This window comes from Rhinatrema bivittatum, chromosome 2 (assembly GCF_901001135.1).
Source record: "Rhinatrema bivittatum chromosome 2, aRhiBiv1.1, whole genome shotgun sequence".
In the NCBI taxonomy this organism is placed as follows: Eukaryota; Metazoa; Chordata; class Amphibia; order Gymnophiona; family Rhinatrematidae; genus Rhinatrema; species Rhinatrema bivittatum.
The window spans coordinates 528,257,806-528,283,678 of NC_042616.1; the positions used below are offsets into that span (position 1 = coordinate 528,257,806).

A 25,873-nucleotide genomic window follows, 5' to 3' on the forward strand; every position below is an offset into this window, starting at 1 on the left:
CTGACAGTGCCCCAAGGGAGAATAAAACCCATTGAATTTTTCTTGTAACCTTCTCCCAGTCTGTATCTTTGAATAATGCTATCCTGGTGTTCGTTTGGCTGATCCTTATTTGGCATGCTGTACCTTTTGCTTCAAATAACACCTCGTACAACAGAAACAGCTTGATACTTTATCCAGAGGTATTCAGATCAGTTCAACCACTGTCATTGGACACATGTGGGTATTGAACTGGAGCTAATCTGGGTTTGCTCTGACAAAGGGTGTGAAGATTTATGCAATCAAGATCCTTTTTTTTTTAAATTTTTATAGTAATTATCTATGGGATGTTTCTATCATTGTTCTTTCACAATGTGACTGTAAAGTATGTTGTGTAGATCAGTGAAATAAGCTATTTTCATACGTTTTGATGTATATTTTTTAGCCAGTAAAAAGTGAAAATATACAAGGGTGTGAAGACGAAGCAGTGTTGGTACACAATGCTGAGTTCCATGTTAGCAGTCATCACCCAGGAAAAGGATCTTGCAGTTTTTGTGGACTATAAGGTGAAATCCTCAGCTCATTGTGAGGCAGCAACTAAAAAAAAGCAAATAGAGAATCTTAGGAATGATTGGAAAGGAATAGAAAATAAAACAGGTAATATAAGGTTTCTATTACAATCTGTGGGCAACCACACTTTGAATATTGTTTGCGATGGAGAAGGTACAGAGAAGGGCGACCAAAATGACAAGGGGAATGGAACAGCTCCCCTATGAGGAAAGACTAAAGAGGTTAGGACTTTTCAGCTTGGAGAAGAGACGGCTGAGGGGGGCTATGATAGAGGTGTTTAAAATCATGAGAGGTCTAGAACAGGTAGATGTGAATCGGTTATTTACTCTTTCGGATAGTAGAAAGACTAGGGGGCACTCCATGAAGTTAGCATGGGGCACATTTAAAACTAATTGGAGAAAGTTCTTTTTCACTCAATGCACAATTAAACTCTGGAATTTGTTGCCAGATGATGTGGTTAGTGCAGTTAGTGTAGCTGGGTTTAAAAAAGGATTGGAGAAGTTCTTGGAGGAGAAGTCCATTACCTGCTATTAATTAAGTTGACTTAGAAAATAGCCACTGCTATTACTAGAAACGGTAACATGGGATAGACTTAGTTTTTGGGTACTTGCCAGGTTCTTATGGCCTGGATTGGCCACCTTTGGAAACAGGATGCTGGGCTTGATGGACCCTTGGTCTGACCCAGTATGGCATGTTCTTATGTTCTTAAATGCATTATGCAAAGGAACGACTCTTTGCCCAGAAAGGCTAAATAGGTTAGGGCTCTTCTGCATAGAGAAGAGGTGACTGAGAGGGGATATGATGCAGGTAGATGAAATTTATTTTAAATTTATTTTAAATCTTTTCTATACCGTCGTTTGGAAGATACCGTCACAACGGTTTACATCAAGGCACATAAATCATGAGTGGGGTCGAATGGATAAATCGGGGTGGTTATTTACCCTTTGAAATTGTACAAGGATTAGCGGTCATACATGAAACTAACAAGTAGCAGATGTAAACAAATCGGAGAAAGTGTTTTTTCACTCCAAGCACACATCATGTTTGGATTTTAGTTTTGCTTGAGATTTTTATTTTATCTGTGTTTCCTAATATTTTTTTTGGGGGGGGGGGGGGGGGGGTGTGTGGAGGTCTTGTTTTGTTAAATTATTTCTCTCCCTCATCCCTCCAGGCAGGCAGGGAGCAGCCTCGGGCTGTAGCAGCTCTTCCTGGACCTGGGCCAGCAGCAGGCAGCACATTTCAGGTACCCGGGGTGACCCGGAGCCTGGACATTTTCCACCGTGAAATACAGATTAGAATTTCCTACTCTTCTGCTCGTCTTGGGATAGGAAAACCCGGCGAGTCTAAAACTTCATTTTTGAAGGGAGGCAGAGGGGGTCGGTGTAGTTGCACTTGAAATTTCACGCTCTGGTGTGCACTTGGCACAACTGCTGTATGTGAAATGGAGAGGAGGAGAGAGAGTGAGAGAGAGGGGCAGAAGACTGCGATTTATCCCCTTGAATCACTGCTTATAGGAGATGAGGGGAGAGGCTGCGACTCGGTTAGGACTCGATGACTCTTCTGTTGTGTGCTCTTCAAGTGTGCCCTTTCAATGAGTTAAAGACGTTAATGCTTAAATTCGAATGTTTAAAATACAGTAAAAGCTTGGTGGCTCCATAGAACCTCGAGCTACATCCGTCTGCTGCAAATTCTTATTCATTCAAACCATTCATCTTAAGGATTTGTTTTATTTTTTTGACCAAAATGTGTGGAAACCTTTTAACTGTTGGGGATAATCAGAGGTGTACACTCTGTGTTCTTTCTAGGTTTGGAAGGCATTTTGAGTCCCCGCTCCTGTGGCAGAGCCTGATCATGATCGTGACGATGCTGCTGATGTTAAAGCTGTGCACCGAAGTCCGTGTGGTGAATGAAATCAACACAAAACGCCGCGCCTTCGCAGGTTGGTGCACGTGGCCGAGGTGCTGCTCTTTTCCAACCCCGCTCTCGCTCAGGGAAAGGTCTCTGCCCTGCGCGTGTCGCAGTCACACAGCCGCTGCCAGTACAGAACAGACGCACCTTGGTGGGGGGGGGGGGGGGGGGGTGTGAGCTTCCTGCCTAGGGATTCAGGAAAGAGAGCATGCGGCATTGGCTTTTCTCGTGCTTTTCCTCGGGTGAGGGGGAGGAGTTGGCGGGGAAGGGTCGGGCAGCTCCCCGGGCAGTACGAGGAGCCGAGTACATTTGTTCTGCTGAGGTCCGGCCTGAAGCCAGCGTGTATGGGGGAGCCAGTGGGCCGCCTCCTGTGCTCAGTCTGCAGGGTACGTGCTGCTTCCTCGGGTCCGAGGACGTGCTTTGGACTTGGCGGGGGGGAATATAAACCTCACAAGTCGCTAATCCAGAATATGGCGGGGTGGTATGATGTGTAATAGGGATTCTTCCCCTTGCCTGATTGAGAGGTGCTGACCTGCTTTCTGTCGGCTGCACTGGAGAGCATTCCTGTGTGTCCTAGCTTAGGCAGAGAGAGATCCTGCAAACCCATCAAAGAGTTCCATTAAATGGTTAGAAAGCTTGATTGTAAACAAAAACGTGCCTGATGGCTTTTGGGTGGGGGAGTGGGGAAGAAGGTTACAATTGAACCGCAGTAAAATGTTTTATAATATAGTAACCAGGGAATATTTCCAGACTTCTGGAGCTTTTCAGGCTGTCCCAGTTTTTAGCAGGAGCTCAACTGGCTGCACCTGAACTGATAGCAAAATAAAAAAAAAGCTCAATTAATCTCAGTAAAAGCTCAAATGGCTCGAGCAATTATTAGATGAGTGTCTTAAAATATTCCCTGTTGGTAATTCAAAAAAAAAAAGTAACTGTAGTATTGTAGCCTGGATCTGCCAGAAAATAATTCTGCAGTGCATGAAGACTTGGCAGGTGGAGATATGGAGATAGGTCTAAAAATTATCAATGATGATTGTTCCTTGTTCACAGTTCATTGGCTTATAAAGTAAGCTGTTTGTAAAGCTCATTAGTTATAGAAAGGTATGTCAGTGGCCGTGCCAAGGAAATGCTTTAGGGGACAGTACTTCCACGTTGGAGCCAATTTTTTTGCCGCAGCAGGGTGTGTTATAAAGAGGAGCCACTGTAATAACACAGGATGGTTTGTTGATATCTTCAGAGTTTTGGTCTTCATGTTTCCGAGGGCCCTCCTGGCTCCGTGTAAAGTTTAAGATTCTGCTGTGCTGGGCTGGGTGGAGAAATGTAGTGCCGGGCTCTGCTCTTCTGCTGACGCCTGGTCCTGGTGACCTGAAGCACATCTTTCTGGTGAGCTGCATAATGTTGTGGGTCCCTTGTTGCTCTTGGTCACGGGTGGGCAGACCACAGTAGCTGGAAAGAGGAAAAAGCAAGCTGCTGGAATTTCTCTCTCTGCACTAGATTATTATTTTTTTTTTTTAAAATAAACTATAATGTGAGATTGGATGCTCCACCTGCAATGCATATGAATTCTTCCGCGAAACCCAGAGTAGTCACTCACCGGGGCTCCCCTCCCCCCAACCCCTGCCGTGCGTGTGACAGACACGTTTCCAGAAGGCTGAGATAACTTCCGTGTATCCTCTGCTGGAGCACTGCACAGGGTGGAGTGCTACTGTTGATCTTTCACAGCATTCCCTTGTAGATTAATTCTGCATTGGAACAGTGACAGCGCTGTAGCCCTCTGATTTATTTTACGTATGATAGTGTCCTGCGGTGGTTCATGTCTTGAGCGCTGTGTAAGGGTGCTGGTCGGAAGCCCAGACCGTAGCTGGGCTAGTCTCACAAATCAGGTCATGCTCTCGGGCACGGGCAGGTAACTGAGAGAAGCAGAATATATTGGCATGTATGTGCCTGTCTGCACTGGGAGGCGAAAAATGGTTGATGGCTCCAGCTTCCAAATTATACTCTCCATGGCAAGCCGTGGTTTTATGGTGTTTCAATCTACCAAAATCATCCTCCCCCCCTTCAAAAAAAAAGACCTTACAATAAAGTATACAGTAATGATACTAATTCCTGGAGCTAGAGTCTGAGAGGGCACTCAATTATGCACATACCTTTCCCCCATACAATCCCTTCATCCCTCCAGATAATTTTCAAAAACCGATTTTACATGCATAAACTACGGTTTATTATGCCCATGAATCCTTTTGAAAAGTACCCTTAAGTGACTCGGGAGAAGGGGGAAGTCAGATTGGGGGAAGGTAAAGTTTGCATAAGGTGTCTTAAAAAAAAAAAAAGTAATATTTAGAATCATAGGCGTTAAAATCTGAGCAGTAGAATGCACTTTTCTAAGACTACCACAAAGGCTGGAAACATTCAGAGTCATAAGGACTGTTCCCAGAGTAATCGAAGGAGCCAGCTTTAATGTGAATTTTATTTTTAACTTAATAGATTTATAACCCGCACCCTTAAAAGTGACACAGTGGGATTCAGAGTTAATAGGTACCATAAAATATTTGGCTAGCTTCAAGGAATGAGGTGTGATGGCACAGGAAACGTATAAATAAGGTACTTATTGGTGAGCTGTAAGGCGAGATGAGAAAAGCAGCTCAGTGTGGAAGAGAGAGGATGACACTGAAATATAAAAACAAAAAAACACTGTACAGTTCAACAGAGATTACTTTGAGGTGACAATTATGAAATAAAGGTATTTAAATATCAAAGGTGGAGGAAAAAGAAGGCCCTGGGAAATGCTTTCAGTCTGAAGAGGAAGGGGAGGTTTTGGAGGGCTCTGGATAGTACAGATGTGGAGTGAGAGCACCTCTGCCTCTCAGAAAGATGAGCTTTTCCTTCAAGCACACAGGCATTGAAAGAGCATGGGAAATCCAGGCAATGTGAACGTACCAAAAAAAAAAATCACCTTTAATCAGTAAGAAGTTAATAAAGATGAAAGGAGATGTTAAAGTTGAAGGAAAACAAAGTCGGCACACAAAAGATCCTGCCCTTTTGTTAGACTAATGCTGAATAGTTAGACTTTTGGTGGTTTTAGTTTTGATGGGTTTTTTTTTTTTCTGGGCTAACATGGGACTTCCTTTCTACTTTATGAAATAAAAAAAAAAAAGGACTAGAGGGTTGTGTAATGGTTGTCTTTACCTGCATGCGGGTCTGCAGGTGACCGGCTGTGCAAGAGAGAAATGCCAGTCGCGGAGGCAGATGAGAAACCCGACGTCTGACAAGGCATCAGGAGCAGGTGACTGGGCGAGCTGGGAGGCAGCTGATGGCCATACAGAGGGGGTGGTATACTTTAGAAGGGAAAGTCACGAGAGACTGTTAGCATACGTTTCTCAGTTTAATGTAGTCTGCAATGTGTACGTTTTCTGTAAAGGTTTTCTGCAAGATTGGCTTTTTGTATTTCTTTGTCACCGTCTTAAGCTGAATGAACTAGGAAGCCGTATACAGCTGGTAATATTGGAGTTCTGCTGGTTGGGTGAAACTGTAGATTTATTTCAATAAGTGCAATCTTGGGAGAAGATCTTGACTTAAAAGGCTTTCAGTGGGCCAACTGAAATACCTCGACTTCCTGTTCAAAAAATTAAAGAATAATAAAAAAAAAAAAAAGTCCAATTGACTAAAGAGGTTGCTTAGTTTGGCCTTTTCCAGTGAAGGATTTCATTTCGTGTGAATTCTCAGCATCAAAATTATAGCAGCAGTGTGTCGGAAGAAGATCTATGACATTTCTTTCCTTCAGTGAGCTGGAAGTTCCAGGCAGCTTTCAAAATCTATAAATCCTAATAGGACTGCTAAACCAGGTGGGAAGCCAAAACTTTGCACATTAATAATCCACAAATTCAGACTAACAAAAGTCAAATGAAAAACTTCTTTAACTTCAAGTAAGGGGGGAAGGGAGAAATGGACGCTAGAGCAGCAGTTCCCAAAACTATTATGAGGGACCCTCCGCCAGTCCGGGTTTTCAGGATATCCGCAGTAAATGTGCGTGAGATGAACTGGCATTCATTCGGTGGAGGCAGGTCATGGAAATCTGTGTCTTGCATGTTCATTGCGGGTATCCTGAAAACCCGACTGGCTGGAGGGAACGCAAGACAGGTTTGGGAACCGCTGCTCTAGGGTTTGTTTTTTCCAGCCAAATGAAATTGTAGATCGGTGAGAGGAAGGAGTTGAAGGACGAGGATTCCGAAACCAATTCCTTCATTTTCGAAAACTAAAGAGATTTAAAAAAAAAAAAAAAAAAAAAAAAAGGTGTTAAAATCAAGTTGGTTTTATATTTTAACCCTGTTATGGGAAGGTTAATTGATATTTTTGAACATCTTAATATCTCCAGTTTCACCAAAGGAGAAAATGGGTCACAAAAGTGGAAACAAGATAATATAAAAGGCGCTGTGTTGGACCATGGACATTATGGCACTGATTGATAGGGATGTGAGCATGGATTTCATTATTCCCTTTTGTACAGGAAAGGAGAAGGGAATCAAAGGTGTGTGTACTTTTGATTTACTTGCAATTTGGGTTTCTTTGAAATAAAGGCTCAATAACCATTGACAAGTCACAAATCACATACTCCAGTGTGATTGGCAGGCCTCTATATCAGCCCGTTGTCCTTCTGGAGAGGAAGCTCAACCTTACTTTCCGCCTTTAGACCTAGAGTAATGGGACTGTATGTGTATGCACGTGCACATGCTGCTGACATATCCTGGCAGAACTCTTTATACATTCTCTTTTGCTTTTCTTTTCTTCTTTTTTTTTTTTTTTTTGGATAGTCCTTTGTTACCTGAAGCCTCCTGGCACAAGTTAACATGTGGTTGTGTAAATGCAAAACTGCTTTGGACCAAGCTTCCAAAGGATTTTCATGCTCAGGGCACCATATTCTTATCTCTGCACAGCAGGCTAACTCTCAGCTCGATACAGTAACATTCAGTTGAAGATTTCTCGTCTGTAACGAGCTCGCTGCGCACAATTCCGACGCGTAAGGCAAACCAGCGATACAGTCTCCAGTTTCGCGCGTCCGTAGCGCTTCTTAAAACAGACGCGTAACCCTTCCCCACCCGGCATGTAAATGAACGAATTAGCTGTATAATGAAGGAATTAGCTATTCCCCTCCGATACCGTAACGCGCGCTCAGGTTATCTGATTAGTAACGCACTGTTTTGCCGCGGCCGTCACGTGTTAGTTTACCGCCTCCCCCTAGTAGGAGTTAGGACTGTGAGTCTAGTAACAAATCCATCGACACCGCTTAAGACACTCAAAAACAATAAAACACAATAAAAAAAAAAAGCGATACAGAGATGATCGAGAAAATGTAATGATGTGGGACACATAAAACCTGTCAGAAAAAAAAATAAAAATTTTTAAATACCTGTTGGAGGGCCGTGTGGGTCCAGGCGGCCGGCGGGCGGCGGGAGCCGGGTGGTCGCGTGTTAAATCTAGGCCGTGGGCGGGTGGGCGCCTGTTCCAGGCAGCAGCGGCAGCGGCAGCGGGGGGACACGCGTTAGTTCGAGACGGCCGGTGGGCGGCGGGTGGTCGCGTGTTAAATCTAGGCCGGGTCCGCACAGGCGCGCATTCATTCACTGCTGGTGGGGGCTGCCCCGGCAGTGAATGAATGCGCGCCTGTGCGACCCCTGCGATTCGGCGCTCAAGGCAGTCACATGCCGTGACGTCACGGCATGTGACTGCCTTGAGCGCCGAATCGCAGGGGTCGCACAGGCGCGCATTCATTCAGGCGGAGGAGCCGGCTGCTTTCGCCGCCGGCTCCTCCGCCTGGATGAATGAATGCGCGCCTGTGCGACCCGGCCTAGATTTAACACGCGACCACCCGCCGCCGCCTGCCCGCCGGCCGTCTCGAACTAACGCGTGTCCACCCGCCCCTGCCGCCGCCGCCTGGAACAGGCGCCCACCCGCCCGCAGCCTAGATTAAACACGCGACCACCCGGCTCCCGCCGCCGCCCGCCAGCCGCCTGGACCCACGCGGCCCTCCGACAGGTATTTAAAATGTATTTTTTTTTGAACACTCAGGTTTTTACATATTTTTGGTATTTTTTTTTTTCACTTCATGGTGCCTGTCATTTCAAATGACATTTGAAATGACAGGTACCAGCGCACCCAGGTTACTGTATAGGCGCTGTATTAAGCGCCTATACAGTAAAATGGGTTACGCGGGCATAACCCTTCCCTACCGCTTTAAAGCCGCGGCATGCGATTAGAGGAGAGTATCGGGGAGTTAGTGAAGAGAACTGTGCGTGCGGGGAGGAAGGGTGCGCCTGACACTGCCGCACTGTTATTACCGCGGCCTTACAGGATCGACCTGTCTATCTTTTCTGCCTGCAGTTCTGGCATGTCAAAGACATCAAGGAGAGAGCAGACACATTCCCTTGTGTGAGCAGGTGCTTTAACTTGGTTAAAACACATATATTGTTCTGCTAGCTCCTTACAGGGTTAAGTTTCTGGATTAGCTGTGTTGGGAGTAGTTAATTATAATAAAAGTTACAGCCAGATTTTTGATATATTATCCCTGAACCCATTCCTTCTCAATTACTATAACCTATTAGAGAAATTCTTGCTTTTCTATTAGTGCTTATGGGAAAATACTGTCTCGAGATTATAGCTTAATAGTTGAAGGAGCAGTAAGTGAGGTGGCTGTACCTCCTTCATACATGCAGATATGGAAACATGGGGCTGTCATGGGGGACCTCGGAATAATCCCTTTTATCTTGCCTAGAAACATTGTGTGGAAGAGGATCCCGCCAAGTACCTGTGACCTGGCTTGGCCACTGTTAGGAACAGGATACTGGTCTTGATGAACCTTTGGTCTGACCCAGCATGGCAAGTCTTATGTTCTTCGTGTTTACATAAGGCTGTGCTGGGTTAGAGGTGCCATTGTACTTGGAGCCTATGGATCAGTTGAGGAGTGGGTTCGGGGGCTTTCCCTTGGTGATTGAGCCTGCACATTCATAATTCAGGTAACAAACATCATGCGGAGGGGGTGTTGTCTCATCAAACATTCTGCATCCGTGCCTCCTTCAGCATAAGATCAGGCATCCGTGTGCGTACATTCAGTGCCTTGTAAAAGTCTTCAAACCCTTGTCCATTTTCCACATTCCGCTGTCTAAAAAATACAAATCAAAATGCATTAAAGTAAAAGTTTAACTGATCTGCACAACATTTTCATGGGATGAGTGTGAAAGTGGTTTGAGGAATAATGTGAGGGAGTATTACTGTACGGGGATAGTAGTGGATGCATGGAGCAGCCTTCCCCTGGAGGTAGTGGAGATAAGGACAGTATTTCAATTCTAAAAAGCAGGGGATAAACGCAGAGGCGCTCTGGAACGGTGGCGATTGTAAAGGTGAATGGTTGGTGCTGGATGGGCAGATAGGCCCTGTGGTCTTTTCTAATGTCATGTTTCTATCAATCTCCACTTTGATCATGCAAGAATAAGTATAGAAATATTTCACAACTAATTAAGAATAAGAAAACAAAAAGCCTTTGTTATAGCAAAACCCAAATTAGCTCTGGTTCAAAACATTGCCTTAATAAGGTCCATAATAAGTTAGAGCCTGCCTGTGTCCAGTCACATTAACTGAGCTAATTCAAATACTCCTGGATGAAGAACTGAGCTGTTTCTGTCGTATGAAGTAAATCCGAAATATGATCACCTAACTCGTCGTACCCCTTTCTGGATCATTTATAAATATATTAAAAAGCACCGGTCCAAGTACAGATCCCTGAGGCACTCACTGTTTACCTTTTCCCACTGTGAAAACTGCCCATTTAATCCTACTCTTTCTTTCTTGTCTTTTAACCAACTTGTAATCCACAAAAGGACATCTGTAGACTATCTCCAGCCAACTTGAAGGAGCTTGAACTCTTCTGCCAAGAAGAATGGATAAAAGTTGCACCATCCCACTATACAATATTGGTAGACACTTCTCCTAAACCACTCATGCTGAAATTGCTGTTATAAGGGCTTTCACTAAGTATTGAATCAAGGGCTGTGAAGACTGGTGCAATCAGGACAGTTTGGTTTTTATTCTTAATTATTTTTGGAATATTGTTATAATTGTTTTTTTCTCAGTGAAAGTGTAGACTGTTGTGTACATCATTGAAACAAACTCCTACTTAATGCATTTTGATTTGTATTTTTTAGGCAATGTAAAAATGTTCAAGGGTGTGAAGCAGGAGCGTTAGCTTTGGGCACACAGGGCCCATATCCCAAGTCCAAAGATCAGTAACCCGAGTTTCAGCCATGGCAACTATTAAATGCTTTTTCAGTCCTTCAGCATTTCTGCTCAGTTGGGTCCCTACACCCTGCCAGCCAAAGAGGGGAAGCTGCTGTGTCAGCCTGGACCCCTGCGGCTGAAGAGGGGAAGCTGCTGCCTGCACCCTGTATGTTCTGGGGAAAGAGCACGAGAATGTGTATCTGTGTGAGAATACGTGAGAGGGAGCATGTGTGTGTGTGTGTGAGAACATGAGAGAGAGCATGTATTGTATTAATACAAGAGAAGGTTATTGGAGATTTTGATAAGACAAAAAAAATGAGACACCCTGTGTGAGAATTTGCGAGGGAGAGCACATGTATAAGTGTGTATGTGGGAACATGACAGTATGTGTGTGTGTGAGTCTATGTGAGAGCATGTGAGACTATATGTGGTGAGAAAACGAGAGAGAACATGTGAGAGAATGTGTGGGTGTGAACACGAGAGAGACAGTATGTATGTGTGTGAGAACACAGAGAGAGTGATCTTGTGTGTGAGAACATGAGTGTGTGTGTTTGAGAGATGCTGTGTAGGCCCAAGGAGGAGGCTGCTACTGCTGCTGCTGCTAATTTCTCCGGGCACAGGGAAAGTGCACAGAAAAACTGCTTTTCTGTGCATCCTCCGACTTAATATCATGGCGATATTAAGTCGGAGGTCCCGAAAGTTTAAAAAAGTAAAAAATTAAAAAAAACAAACAAAAACTTGAAATAGGCCCGCGGATCGAAAACCGGACACTCAATTTTGCCAGCGTCGGCTGTCAAACCCACTGACAGCCGCTGCTTCCGTCAAAAAAGAGGCGCTAGGGACGAGGTAGTGTCCCTAGCACCTCTTTTTACTGCCGGGCCTAATTTTAATAAATTAAAATACTGAATCGCGCGCACAGGAGAGCGGGCGCTCGCCCGCTCTCCCGTGTTTTTACTGTATCGGCCCGTTAATGTGCAAATGCATATTTTGCCCTCCGTGCATGAGTGACACCTTCATAGAGTCTGTGACAGCCCTAGACTTCAGGGGCATTACTGCCTTAGTTATCAAACACTGGCAAGACCTGAAAATCTCACTTAGTAGAAGATTAGCAGGTCCTAAGTGTACAATAATTTGGAGTTCATAGCTGAGTTTAGCATTCTGCCTGAGAGCTTTGAGTGGTAACCATAGAACAATCTGCTACAAAGAGAGGACGTGGGAACAGATATTGGTGAACTTCTGAGCTAATGGCAACAGTTCACATCAGTAAGGAAGCACAAATGCTATTTGTATTGTGTTTCTTTTAAAGCAGGTTGTATGTGCTGTAATATGCAACTTCTCATCACGCTGCCCTGTACACTACTCAGTCAGGGCTCCCTCGAAGGAGTGACTAGGTGTGTGCAAATTATTTTTTTGTGCGTGAGCAACAATTTTTTTAAACCAACAATTTTGGAGTGCCAGTGTTAGTGTTGCATTTCTGTATATAGCACAAAGAAAAATGTATGTGAGTGAACATGTAAAACCTGTGAGCGATTCTCCAAAATGTCTAAGCAGTCGTTCGCATGCTCAGCTTAGAGGGAACTATGGTCATGATTATTTTAGTGTAAAATATGAAACCTAAAATGTTTGGGTTTTTTCCCCCGTTTTATATAGTAGGCTATGAAAACCTTTTTTTTTTTTTATAATGTTTCAGTTCTTTAGGGGCATGATCACTGTTACTTCTAAGCTGTGTGTGTGTGCCTGTGTATGTGTGCGCACAGGCACACAGCTCGTGAACCCCATGCACACTGCAAAACATAGTCACAAAAAATCCTGATATTTGTATTATACATAAATTTGAACTCTGCTTATAAAATGTTGCCTAAAAGAACAATGTTTGTGCACATAGCCTTTCAAAAATTAGAGGGGCCATTGGGCATGATTGTTTTACCTGATAATGGCACCATTTCTATGTGCACGCCCCTCTATTTGCCTCAACATGGGGGCAAAAACACCCATCAGCTAATGCAAACTTTAAAGTTAAGAAAGCAACTTATAAATATCTATTTTTCAGAGAGATTTTTTTTCTGTACCTTGCAGTTTTTCTGCCCAGTGGTTCTTTGTTTCTGTGCTTTTGCTTTGCTGGGTTTGCGAAGGGTTGACAGATATTTTGGAAGCAGTGCATATGCCCAGGGTCTGGTGAAGCACTGATGAAATGCTCACACAAAAGAGTGCCAAGGTTATAAAATGGATCCTGGGGACACAAACAATAATAGGTGGGGGAAAATAGTTGTGAAATTAAACTGCATGATTTCTTTTTAGTACTTGCTAAAAATAATAATAATTAAATCTTTGGGGGTTAGTAGGGTGCCCTCTTTGTAAAATGTAGTAGATTTTTCTTCACTGTCAGCAGTAAAGTGAACTCATGCTTTTCAGACTGTCTTTGTGCAGCTATATTTATTCAAAATCTTTGAACGCAACTCACCAGTGGAATTCTCTAGAGAACCCTGATTGGTCATGTATGGGGCATCGGTTCATGGCATGCCCACTTCTCAATGCCTTTTCTCTCTCTCTCTCTCACATTTTTTACAGTGATTTTAAAGGGGATGGGTAAGGATACATGCCTTAATCATCCCTCTTTTGGTAGCTTTATCACAGCTTTCATCTTTTAAATGGTAACAACTGGTCTTTACTCTCTTGAATATGAATCGCGTAGATCGCTGAGAGACAGCATCCTTAAACACATCCAAATCATGCTGACCAGCATCCAAATAAATATTTTCCAAACAAACAAATTGAAAGGGGCCTCTTGGTATGTCTGGGCCACTGTGTTTACAGCTAAGTGGGAAACCGATTGTGTTTCCCAACCTTCTGCTGGAGGCGCACATCCTGTCGGGTTTTCAGGATATCCATAATGAATATGCATGAGAGAGATTTGCATACATCAAGGAATGCAAATCTAACTCATGTATATTTATTATGACAATCCTGAAAACTCAACTGGCTAGATGTGCCCCCAGGAGAGGGTTGGGAAGCGCTGATTTAGATCCTTGCGTAATAGAAGGTAATGGATCCGTTGACCCATCCTTTTTAGAAAGATGATGTACAGCATTTATGGGGGTTGAAAAAATTCCATCCTGCCCAGTTTGCAGGTTATAGTAAGTGATTATATTGGTTAATGCATTATATCAAACTTGTCTCTTTTGTCTTCTCTTCTTCTGTTCTTTAATTTTTTTTATGTATAGCCACAGATAGTAAGGATGAAGAACTCAGAGCTCACGCCAAGAGATCCTTTTTGGGTATGTACTGTACAAACCCACACTGCATGAGGCTTTTTTTTTTCTTTTTTTTTTTTAGCTCCTTGCTCTTTTTTTTTAAATTTTTAGTTTTGATGGCTCGTTTTGCATTTGGTATTTGGATGTGACAGGCACTGATGGTCTCTTCGTGTTAGGCTTTCTTTCTTCCTATTTAATTTCCTATTGTTCCAGTACTTGATGTTGGAACAAAAGGAAGTAATGCTTTCAGAGGGTTTCAGGAATCCTTTTTTTTGAAGGGGAAAGGGTGTTCGTATTTGACATTTCGCTTCAAGACAACTATCTGGTTCTTGGTACTTTTTATCCTGTTCATCTTCACTTTTTTTTTTTTTTTTGATGCTTCAGTATCCTGGCTACACCCCCCAAATGCTATGGCCTGTGCCATCATTGCCTCTCTTCTCCACAGCCATCCCTATGCATTACATCTCACACTAAGGCACAGGTGGGTGGGAACAAACCTAGCTAAGGAAACAGCATTAGTAGCCTTGAAAGAAAGAGGTTCAAGGTACAAGTAGAACTGTCATGGTCTGCTCCGCTGGGGACGAAGAGTAGCTATATAGTTTTTTAAAATATATTTTTACCTTCTATATAGTTGTTAATTGGTTTCCCCTGTTCTATTGTAAACCGGTACGATAAGACCGTGTCTTGAGTATCGGTATAGTAAAAGAATTTAAATAAATAAATAAAATAAATAGCTAGGCAGGAGCATACCTTGGAGAACCTCTGCCTGGAGCAGTCGCTGTTCCCTGTGGTTTGAGCTCTTGGGTGCACGCAGCTGCCAGAACTTTCCAGATGGAATCAGGAAGAAGGAATTAGGAAAGACCAAAGATCAGGACTGTGTCGCTGAGGAACGGGGACCAGGAAACGCAAGAACACGGCCAGACAACAGTATATCAGGGAGCAAACTCTGTGCAGAATGTTGGACCAACAAAGGTGTGTCAGGCTAGAGCTCCTTATAGATAGCCCTCTATTTGGGACACACCTAATGCTGGTCCAGTAGGGAGCCTTTGGAGTCTCGTCTTCCTAATTCTAGAACGCTTAGTATTTTCTGCAGAGTTCTTGGTGAATTAAGAGTCCCTGTGACTCCACTGCAGGATCCCCTGGCCTTGAAGACCTGGGGCTGCAGATTCGATCCCTGCTGCCCCTCACACATTCTAACTCTGCGTCCTCCGGTTTTCTCAGCCAATCACCCCACCTGGAAGCACATCCTGTGATGAGAAGGCACTTCCTATCTCTAGGCTGCTAAGCTGTTTGTGGAAGGTGATGCAGCCTACTCCTGAGATCATCAGCTCTGAGGTTTCCAGACAAAATGTCAGTCATGGATGAATAGCCAAAAGAGTGTTATCATCTAAAAAGTCTTGAGCAATGCTCCATGGACTGCTCAATTAGTAGAAAAGTCACAGAAAAGCTACCATGTTAAATACCAGGAAAAGAAATGGGGGGGGGGGGGGGGGGGGGGAAATCCCTTGATACGGTAAAGCTTAAACAGATGCAGATTCGCTGAGCTCTGAGTGTCATCCCCAACAATTACAAAACAAATTGCATTTTCGGAAACTCTTTGATAACTGCTTTTGAAATAGGTTGTTGCTGAAAACGTAAGAACCTTTGCTGTTGGAATTTTTGGATGAAATGACAACTAGGCCAATAAAAAAGGACAAAGAAAAAAAATAGAACACAAGACCCTAAAATGGCCGAGCCACGTGGAGAAATGAAAGCAGGCAGACTGAGTGAGCAGACAATGGAAGCGCCAGCAAACGCGGCTGAGCAGATTTAGAAAATAAAGTTGAAAAGATTTTCAGTCAAAATCAGGAGGCACGTGACTGGATCGATTCCTTTAATAGCCAAGTAGACATGGTAGAGACGTGAAGATGTAATAACGAATACGAGCTAAATGCGTTAAAGCTTACGATTATTACATTAGAAAAAATCAGTGAGTGAAAGAGAAGCAAAACTGGAAGACCTGGAAAACACGGTAAGGCGAAATAACTTGCATTTAATGGGGTTCCCGGAAAGGCTGCCGGAAAGAGATCTCCCTGCGATGATTGAGGAATAGCTACCAACTGCTGTGGAGCTAACGGCAGTACAAGGCCTACTGGTGGGAGAATGGGCCCATCACTTAGGACTGCTGTTGGAGAACTGATCATGGCCCAGGGTAGTTATTGCAAAAATTCTAAATTTCGCCCATAAAGCAGAGATTCTAAGAAAGTTTAATAATTAATAATAATTAATAATTCTCCTCTTCCTCCCATCCATCTTTTTCTTCCCCCTGCTAATTTTCTTCACTGCCTTGTTTTAACTCCCTTGTTAAAACTAACATGTACATATGTATATAATTCCTGTATATAAGTCCTGTATTATCTCCTACCCCTGTTAACACTCCCCCTGTTAATGTTATTATTGTAAAGCTTGTTGCTAAGTTATGTTACATTGTGAACCGAGGTGATGTTTTGCAAACGTGCCTCGGTATATAAGAAACCTTAAATAAAATATAAGAAACCTTAAATAAATTTAAGAAATTTGCAGTACCAGGAAAATAAAATCCTCAAGTTTCAGGATTCTTTTGCAGCGGTCTCTGCGAAAAGAAGAGAATACTCAACCACATGCAGTGAACTGGCCAAGAGAAACATTAAGTTTCCACTTACATATCCAGCAAAATTAAGGGGCAGATTTTAAAACCTGCCTGCGGGCGCCGATTTGTTCACACAACCGGGCGCGAACAAATCTACGCCCGATTTTATAACCTGCGCGTGCATGTTATAAAATCCAGGGTCAGCGCGCGCAACGGGGTGCACAATTGTGCAACTTGCGCGCGCTGAGCCGCACAGGCTGCCTCCGTTCCCTCCAAGGCCGCTCCAAAATCAGAGTGGCCTCGGAGGGAACTTTCCTTCTGCCCCCCTGCACCTTCCCCTCCCTTTCCCTACCTAGAACCCCCCTTACTTTGTTGAAGAAGTTACGCGCGCCGGCCGACGGCCAGCCCGCGATCCCGGGTACAACTGCAAATGGCTACTGTGCCTGGAGGCTCAGGCCCCGCCCCTTTTTGCAAGCCCCAGGACATACGCGTGTCCCGGGGCTTGCGCGCGCCACCGAGCCTATGCAAGATAGGCTCGGCGCAGGCAGGGGTAGGTTTTTGAAAATCTACCCCTAAGTGTGGCACAAGAGTCAGATGCAAAATATTACCATGGTGGAGGCAGCATAGAGCTTTTTAAAATCGCTCCAAGATCAACTAAAAATTTGAGGAAGGTTTTGAGAGAGAAAGTCCCAATATTGAGACACCGTCTTGAAGGTTCTGAAATTGCATAAGCAGCAGTGAGTAGCAATGTCTGATGGTTCGCCTGATGACTATTCTCTTTGAAGGTGTAGGAGCCTGGCTCCGTGGGAAATAGCATGAACAATTTGCTTGATTTAAAGCTAATTGGGGGTTTACATAATTGATCTTCACAAATCGAGCTTTATAAGGTTTAGAACACATTTTGACAATTAAGATGTTTTATATTAAATATGTTTATTGATTTTTCCATCAAAGAGATCAAAAACAATACCACTTATAAGGAGCAATGCTGAAAACAAAGCCACAGTTACATTTGCATAAATGAACGATATAGAGATTTAGAAGTTGCATTGAGGCTTTACGATAGTAACAAACCAGTTACAGTAAGTCTTTGATGCTTTATGCCCTCCCTTCCCCCCTTTTATGAAGAATCTCCAAACATCTATTGAACTGGTCCTTCAGCGGACTTGCCAGAACTGAATCCAGTGTCCTATCCGCCCTCCCCTCATGGCTTACCACCAGGCTTTGTAAGTATCTAAAACAGCCACCAAAACTCCTAAGGCTGTTGCCCAAACATCCGGCCTTCTATGTCCCTATGAACTTACTTGGCCATCACCAACATGCTGGCATCGATCCGGTTTCTTCTTAGGGTGTTGTAGTCTGCTGGTACCAGCCTAGCTACCCCATATCCTATAGCATTGCAGATCATTTTTTTCGGCAGCCTGTTTTGTCTTTAACAAACCTCATCTACTTTAAAAATAATTTTTACAATATGCTGAGGCTGTGACTGATTTTCTTGAGGCAACATAGTCATATTCCTAACATCTGTGAGCATAAGTAGGTGTAGGATCAATAGGAGGAACGTAAGTCAGCAGTCCCTGAAGGCCTGACTTACCATGAACTTTTCTTTCCTTGTGTGCCTACAGCAAATGCCTTAGATAAACCCAAGCCCTGTGTTACTACCAAGAATAGTTTGTTTTCCTTTTTCTTTTTGTTAGCCTTATGATAATTATGTTGGTTATTACAAAGCAATGTATTATAACCATAATATTTTTTGTCGAGTAAATTGAAACAAAGTTTTAGGAGCCAGCATGCATAAACTACTCCTACTTATTAGCTATTTCTGCAATGCTACCAGATGCGCATGGTGCTGTACAGATACGCAGAAGAAACTTGCTTGCTTTGTAGAGCTTACACTCTAATTGTTTTCTAAAAAAATGTTGCTTTTATTAAAAAAAAAACAACCCCAAAAACAAAACAAAACCAAAAAACCTTCGTCTCTCTCTCAGCTAGCCAACAGTATTGTCCTCAGATAAGAAAAAAATACCTCCTTTTTCTGCCTAGCCAACCACCAGTTAATTGAAAAAAAGATTCCTCGCTCTTTCCCTCCCCCTTTGGTCACCTGCTCATCCAAAAAAAAGATGATAGATCCCTTTCTTTCTCTCCCTCCCTCAGCCAGCCAGTAACATTACTACAATTAATATCTCTGACCCGCTGACTTGGGCTGGTCATGAGACCCAATCTCTGGGAAAGGAACAGCTTCAACCAAACGTTCTTGTGCTGGCAGGAGACTAACAGGCTGATTCAATAAAATGTGCAGGACAGCCGGCGCTCCGAGTTGAGCACCTGCTCTCCCAATGCGCGCCCAGGCACATCTCCTAGGTACACGATTCTCTATTCAAATGAGGCCGGGCGCTAATAAGGAGGCGCTAGGGACAATTGCACTTCCCTAGCATCTCCTTATTAGCGGAAGTGGCAACTGTCAGCAGTCCGATAACCGACGCTTAATTTTACCAGCATCGGTTTTCAAACCCGCTGACAGCCACAAGTTCGGAAAACGGACGCCTTCAAAATTGAGCATCTGTTTTCGAACCCGCCGACCATTAATTTGCACAAATTTCTACAAACCTGATTTCGCTTTGTCATCATGGGGTATTGTGTGTAGGTTGAGGAGGGAAAAAATGCATATTATCCATTTTAGACTAAGGCTGTAACGTAGCACAATGTGGAAAAAGTGAAGGGGTCTGAATACTTTCTTGAATGCACTGTGTGCCTGTGGCTACTGCCTACCCAGAGATTGGGCCTCAGGATTGGCCCCAGCTGGCAAAAAAATGTTCTGTTGGGTGGGTGGGGGAGGATAGGAAAAGTCTCTGCTAGCTGTGGAGCAGGCTGCAGTGCTGCGTGTGCGGTTGCAGAGCAGGTTTTGCAGCCTCGTCATCCTCCTTCAGTTATCATTGCTTTGCAGACTGGCAGAACTGCAGACTGGCGACAGGTGCCAGCCCATGGACCAGTGGATGAGAAACACTGATTTAGAGGAGTTGCAATGTGGGGGTGACATCAGTGTGAAAATAGGGATAAAATGAGTAGAAATCAAATATTCATGTTTTTCTCCCACTTAGATTAATTATCTTCTACCCTTCCCTCCCCCACCCTGCCTCAGACACGCAATTAGTTTTCAGACTGTTATTTCCTGTTGTTGTTGTTGTTGTTAGGAGTTGTTCTGTTTTCCCAAGACATAGCAATATGCTAAATCACTTAAGTATGAATATTTAACTCTGACCTTTAAAACACCATAATTTCTGTTTTTGTACTAAGAGTACATCTTCAGTGACTTATCTATTTGTGTTATTAAAAAATCTTGCTAGAAAAACACCAGTTGAGTACAGAAAGGATTAATGCCATTAGCAGGGGTCAGAGGTCCTTAGCAAAGAGAATGGAAGCACCTGTGACTAATAACAAGCAAGCATAAACCTGCATCCAAACAGTTAGCAAAGGGCAATCTAATCTGTTTAGTGAAAGGAAATGACAGTGGAGCGCATGCATCATTATGTCTGTGATTAATAGGCTGTTGTCTTCCATCTGTGGGACTATGCAGGACAGAGTGCAGCATGAGCCTAAGATTAACCATGTTGGCTTGCTTTAGGAGAGGGGTAGGCAGACACTTGTCCTGGAGTGCCACAGACAGATCTGGTTTTCAGGATATATCCATAATAAATATGCATGAGAGAGATTTTCATGCACTGCCTCCATTGTATCTGTAGCGGTACCCCTGTTTGGGTGGTTAGCTTAATCCGGGGCTACGGTTGCTGGGGTTTGTCTGGCGGGGGAGGAAGGGGGAAAGATGATAAAACTTCAGGGCGCTAGGTGTGTTTGAGGAAAATTCCCTTCTTCTCACAGCTTCTGGCTCTGGGGTGCCAATAAGGTGCAGGGGAGACCCAGGAACCACAGCAAAATTAAACCCCCAAACCCTGGTGCCAAAGGACCGTCACCCTTCATATCCACTCTCTTAGGAGGGGGACATAAAATATCCAGAGTCCCAGTTAGTGTTCAATAAAAAATGTACCATGGTTGGAAAATGAAAATGTAACTCGGAAGCAAAGATGATAACATAAAAATGGAAGTGATGACAAACTCACGGCCACCTTTTCTCTTGGTTCTTCTGTGTTGGTCTCCACCTTGCTGCAGAATCTAAATCTAAATCCAAGCTGCTGTTCCTTCCCATTGAGAGGTAGGATACAGAGGAGTACCACTCCAGCATCCCCATGGGCAGAAAATAGCAAAATTCCCCAGTCCAGCAAACTGACTCGCAAAAATTCCAACAGTTCAAAAGAAACTTCAAAGTATAATCCAAAACGTCTCAAAGTCACCTTAATTCTTTCAGCTTCTCTTCACCCCAGCCTTACACTTGCAGCCTGGGCAGAGAGGCTAAAGCTCACCCTTCTCTTCACTGTTGTTTTCCTGGTCACTTGGGCAAAAAGAAAGAATGCTCCGGCTTTTCTGGATATCAGGGGGAAGCTCATCCTTCCAGACTGGTCACAGTTCCAAATTCTCCACTGCAATCTGCAGCAAACATCCTTCTGTTCCTTTGGATCAAATACCTCAAGGAGTGAGGCTGTGAAGAACCTCCAACTCCTACTCCTGTTTCTTTTGCTTCGAGACCAAGGGGTGATCTCCAGCCGCTTTTCCTCTCTCGCCTTCCCTCTAAAGAAATGAGCATGCTCCAAAGGGTTATATACCCCTAGAATCCTTCCCCCCCAAAAAAAGTGGGGATTATTGCTATGGGAGGATTCAAAAAATCTCCAAACCTCTCCCACTACCTATTGATGGAAAATTACCGCATGGCAGAGCCCCGTCACAAATGCAGATCTACCTCATACGTATTCGTTGTGGAAATCCTGAAACCAGACCTGTGTGCGGCACTCGAGGACAGGAATAATCCAACCATGCGTCAGGATCCTTGTTGCATCATTCAGTTTAAAGTTATATTGCTGTGCTGCTTGCCAGCATCTCTCTCACACATTTCTGTGTCATACAAATATGGACACTTGGTACAGTTGGATGAAGAAAAACATCAGGTCATGATATGAAACTCCGAAGAGGGTAGTTTCAGGAGTAACGCATGCCCGGTGCAGCCTTCCGGAGGAAGAAATTGAGATCATAATAGGAACAGAATTGAAGAGGGATAAGTACAGAGGGTTCCTAGCTACTAAGAAGTGAAGCAAAGCCTGAGATCACCTGGGGTCTACAGCAGGGGGTGGACAACTTTGGTCCTTGACAGTCTCTAACAGGTTAGGTTTTCATGATATCCCTCATAAAGGTGCACAAAATGGATTTACATATTTGTAAATCTCTCTCATGCATATTCATTGGGGATATCCTGAAAGTCTGACCTTTATAGGGGCCCTTGAAGACCAGAGTTACCCTTCCATGGACTATGGCACGCAAGAAATTTGGGCAGTTCTCACCTGCCATCATATTCTTTAAAATATAACTAAGGAAATGAGCTGGAGCAGCACAGTTTAATTAGAAATCCTGTAAAAAGTTTTTGTATGCCCTAGTATGCAGGGGCTGTGGGATCCAGATGCCTGGTAGTCTCTAATCCGTGTTTGCTGTCGCTTTCTATCTTTCTGCCATTTGGGTTGATACAGTAAAAGTTGCAAGAGAGCGGGCGAGTGCCCAGGCCACTCTCCTGTGCACGCGATTTAGTATTCAAATGAGGGCCCGGAGTAAAAAGAGGCGCTAGGGACACTAGCGCGTCCCTAGCGCCTCTTTTTTGACAGGAGTGGTGGCTGTCAGCGAGCTTGACAGCTGATGCTCAATTTTGCCGGCGTCGGTTCTCAAACCTGCTGACAGCCACAGGTTCGGAAAACGGACACCGGCAAAATTGAGCGTCCAGTTTTCGAGCAGCGGGCTGATTTTAAATTTTTTTATTTTAAATTATTTTTTACTTTTCGGGACCTCCGACTTAATATCGCCATGATATTAAGTTGGAGGGTGCACAGAAAAGCAGTTTTTACTGCTTTTCTGTGCACTTTCCCGGTGCCCGGAGAAGTTAGCGCCTACCTTTGGGTAGGCGCTAATTTCTGAAAGTAAAATGTGCGGCTTGGCTGCACATTTTACTTACTGTATCGCGCGGGAATAACTAATAGGGCCGTCAACATGCATTTGCATGTTGAGGGCGCTATTAGGTTCGGGGGGGGGGGGGGGGGGTTTGGCCGCGCATTTTCGATGCGCTATTACCCCTTACTGAATAAGGGGTAAAGCTAGCGCGTCAAACGCGGGTTAACAGTGCGCTCCGCCGGAAAGTTAAATAGAATAAAAGAAGGGTCTAACGATCCAGCAGCACAGCTACAGACTTGCTTTATTCTGTATGAGGTTCTGGTCTGTTAGCTTGTCTTCATCCGCTCCTGCCCATAGAGGTCAAGAAGTATTTGTTTCCTTTTTTTTTAAGAAGTTTGCAAAATAAAGAAAAGAATGCCTGTGCCTAATGGAGCGAAGGTGTCCGTCCATGCGTCTGTCTGTCTGTCGGTGATCTCATACCAGCAGACAGACCAGGGAATGGACTGACCCGATAGTCAGGATTCTGCAGTTGAATCTGATAGTTTACAATGTCGGGGGTGGTTGGGGAGGATTTGCTTTTGTTTGTTTCGATTAGGGTTCAAGCCTGTTACTGTGCGGGAAAGTGATTTAGTCCTCGCTGACTGGAGCAGAAGGGGTGCGTGTGTCGGACACACAGTTTCCTCGACAAACGAATGCCACTCCCCCTCATATGTACATCTCCTTGGCGTCCATCCTTTTAGATTTGCTCTCTTTGTTCCGGGCCTCTTCATGCCTAGAAACCTCTGATGATACAGAATGTGTAACGGTGCTTGCCTTGTGGCTTGATATTTGTTTGAGGTAAGGAGGATTGACTGAAGGGTAAATTACTTTTCCCTTGCAGGACATAAGTTATTACGATTTCAAAGCACTGTATATATATATATATATATATATATATATTTTTTTTTTTTTTTTTTTTTTTAAAGGTAAATACACAATTTTGGTTCCTGAAGTTTTCTTATGTACATTATTTTTTTTTTATCTCGGAATGGATGCCGTGTGTTTTTACTGTTCACCCTTGAATTTTCTGTTAGAAAGGCAGTTAAGCAAATGATAAACTAAACACGATGTTAGTTGTGATTAGTCTTTTTATCCAGTAGATATAAAAGCAAAAGTATATATTCACACAGCTTAAATCTTGCAGCGTTAACCTGAAGAAAAGAACCCAGCTCTCTTTCCACAAATGTTAAAGGAAGAGTGTGTTTCCTGTAATTTTGTGTACAATCTTTCCGTGGATGGCTGAAATAGATGTGTTGGTTCACTTGAGGGCGCTCATGCATTTCCAGGCTCAGTTTATAAGGCCGCTGATGTGCAAAGCAGACACTGGAAAATGAAGACTAAATCTCTCTCTCTCTCTCTCTCTCTCTCTCTGAGTAGTACCTACCTACTGTAGGTGCTGTATGTCAATTGTTTAGGTACCAGGTAATTCTTATGTGCTTTTAAATGCTTATTCCCCTGAAAAATAGAGCTTATCTACACTTTCTTAACAAATGCTTGAGAACTAGGTAGAAGCATAGGAGAAGGGAATGCAGTGGCTGTGGTTGGGTGACCAAGTTTGTCATTGTGCAGAACAGGCAGGGTCTTGGCCTCCCTTTTCTAAGCTTTTCAGAAAAAAAGTGTTTGCGCACAGCCTTGCTCTTGTGTATGGAAATCATTCAGCATTTCCCCCTCAATAGGTTTGGATTTAAAATGGCTTAGATCACAGTTTGATGACTGTTCAACTCGCTGAAGCACCAAGACCATTTCATGCCCTTCAGCACTTAAGATCCCTTTCCTTACCCTGGCAGGATTCTGTGAAATGTGTCAGAGATGTTGCACGCCAGGAGAGAGGGCGTATCTTGATAAAACGCATTGCCACACACTGGCTGTGGGCTAGGTAGTGCTAGTATTTATTTTTCATTTCTCTCTTGTAAGACTTTTCTCTTTTCCTTTTTCTTTGATGTCCCAGTAACAGTAGTGATGTAGCTGCTCTCATTATAGGGCGGTGCCTCTGGGAAAAGCCAGTGGTCACCTGAGGTCTCTGACATTGCACTAGGAGATAAATTGGGAACACGGATGAGCCTTACGACCCTTAGCTGCCATCACATTTCATGTTTCTATGCAGCATTACTATCCCAGGGAGCAGGAGTCTGAGCTGGATATGTCAAATAAATGTTAATGAGCAGTTCCATAGTCCCCAAGTATTAACCAAAAAAAAAAAGACATACCCCTTAGCCCCTCCCCAGGAATTTATCACTACACCTGCCGTGCATTTTTCTTGTGACCTTGTCTGACCGACCTCTGTTTGTTATGACTGTGCCTTGGGCCTCATTGCCATAATTGTGGCCACTCACCTGGCATGTGACATAAAAAGGTTACGTGGATGTATCGCCAGTGTTTTCTATGCCAGATCTGAAAATAGAAGCTTTCTTTCCACATCCTCATTCCTGAAAGCATCTGACATTGGTGCAGGGCAAAATTAGTAGAAGCCATTCTTAAAAGCAAAGTCACTGGCAATATAGATATACATGGCTTAATGGTGAAGAATCAACAAGGGAAGTCTTGCCTTGCCAATGTTTTTATGAAAATATAAATAAAGGTATAAAAAAGGGTGAGCCAGTCGATATGGTGTATTTGGATTTTCAGAAAACATTTGACAGGGTTTTCCATGAGAGACTCCTCAGGAAATTAAAAAGTAATGAGATCGAATGTAGTGCTCTGTTGTGGATTGGTAGCAGACAGGAAACATAGGGTAGGATTAAATGGTCAGTTTTACCAAATGGAGATTGATTTAACATATTCATAAATAATCCAGAAAGGGAAGAAAATGAGGTGATCAAATTTGCAGATATCACAATTGGTAAAAGATGTTAAAAGCAGTCGCGTATTGCGAGGAGCAGCAGGACGACGTGAGGCTAGGAGACTGGGCAACCGAATGGCAGATGAAATTTATTGTGGAAAAATGCAAAGTGATGCGCATAGGAAAAAATAATCCCTACTACAGGTACACGATGCTGGGTTCTGTATTGAGTCACTATCCAGGAAATGGACCTTGGGGTCCCTTGTAGCTCAGTGTGTGGCGGCAATCAAAAAATCAAATAGAATGTTAGGAATGATCCGAAAAGTGATCTAGAATGAAATAGAAAATATCACGTTGCCTCTGTGTCGAGCCTTGGTGTTGACTGCACCTTAAGGATTGTGTACATTTTTGAACTCCCCCCTTTCGAGAAAGACATAGCAGAAC

General features: G+C 43.6%; 1 protein-coding gene across 4 annotated transcripts in view; it reads left to right on the forward strand.

Annotated features, from left to right (window-relative positions):
• The window catches only part of SLC66A2 (solute carrier family 66 member 2), a 202,314-nt gene that overhangs the window by 39,288 nt on the left and 137,153 nt on the right, over positions 1–25,873 (forward strand). For 3 of the 4 annotated variants that reach the window (XM_029590814.1, XM_029590811.1, XM_029590812.1), the window contains exons 3-4: positions 2,352–2,485; positions 13,935–13,988. In XM_029590814.1, the coding sequence (XP_029446674.1) occupies positions 2,352–2,485; positions 13,935–13,988 (188 nt within the window). The remainder of the gene's footprint in view (positions 1–2,351; positions 2,486–13,934; positions 13,989–25,873) is intronic. The other variant, XM_029590813.1, reaches the window with a different exon arrangement.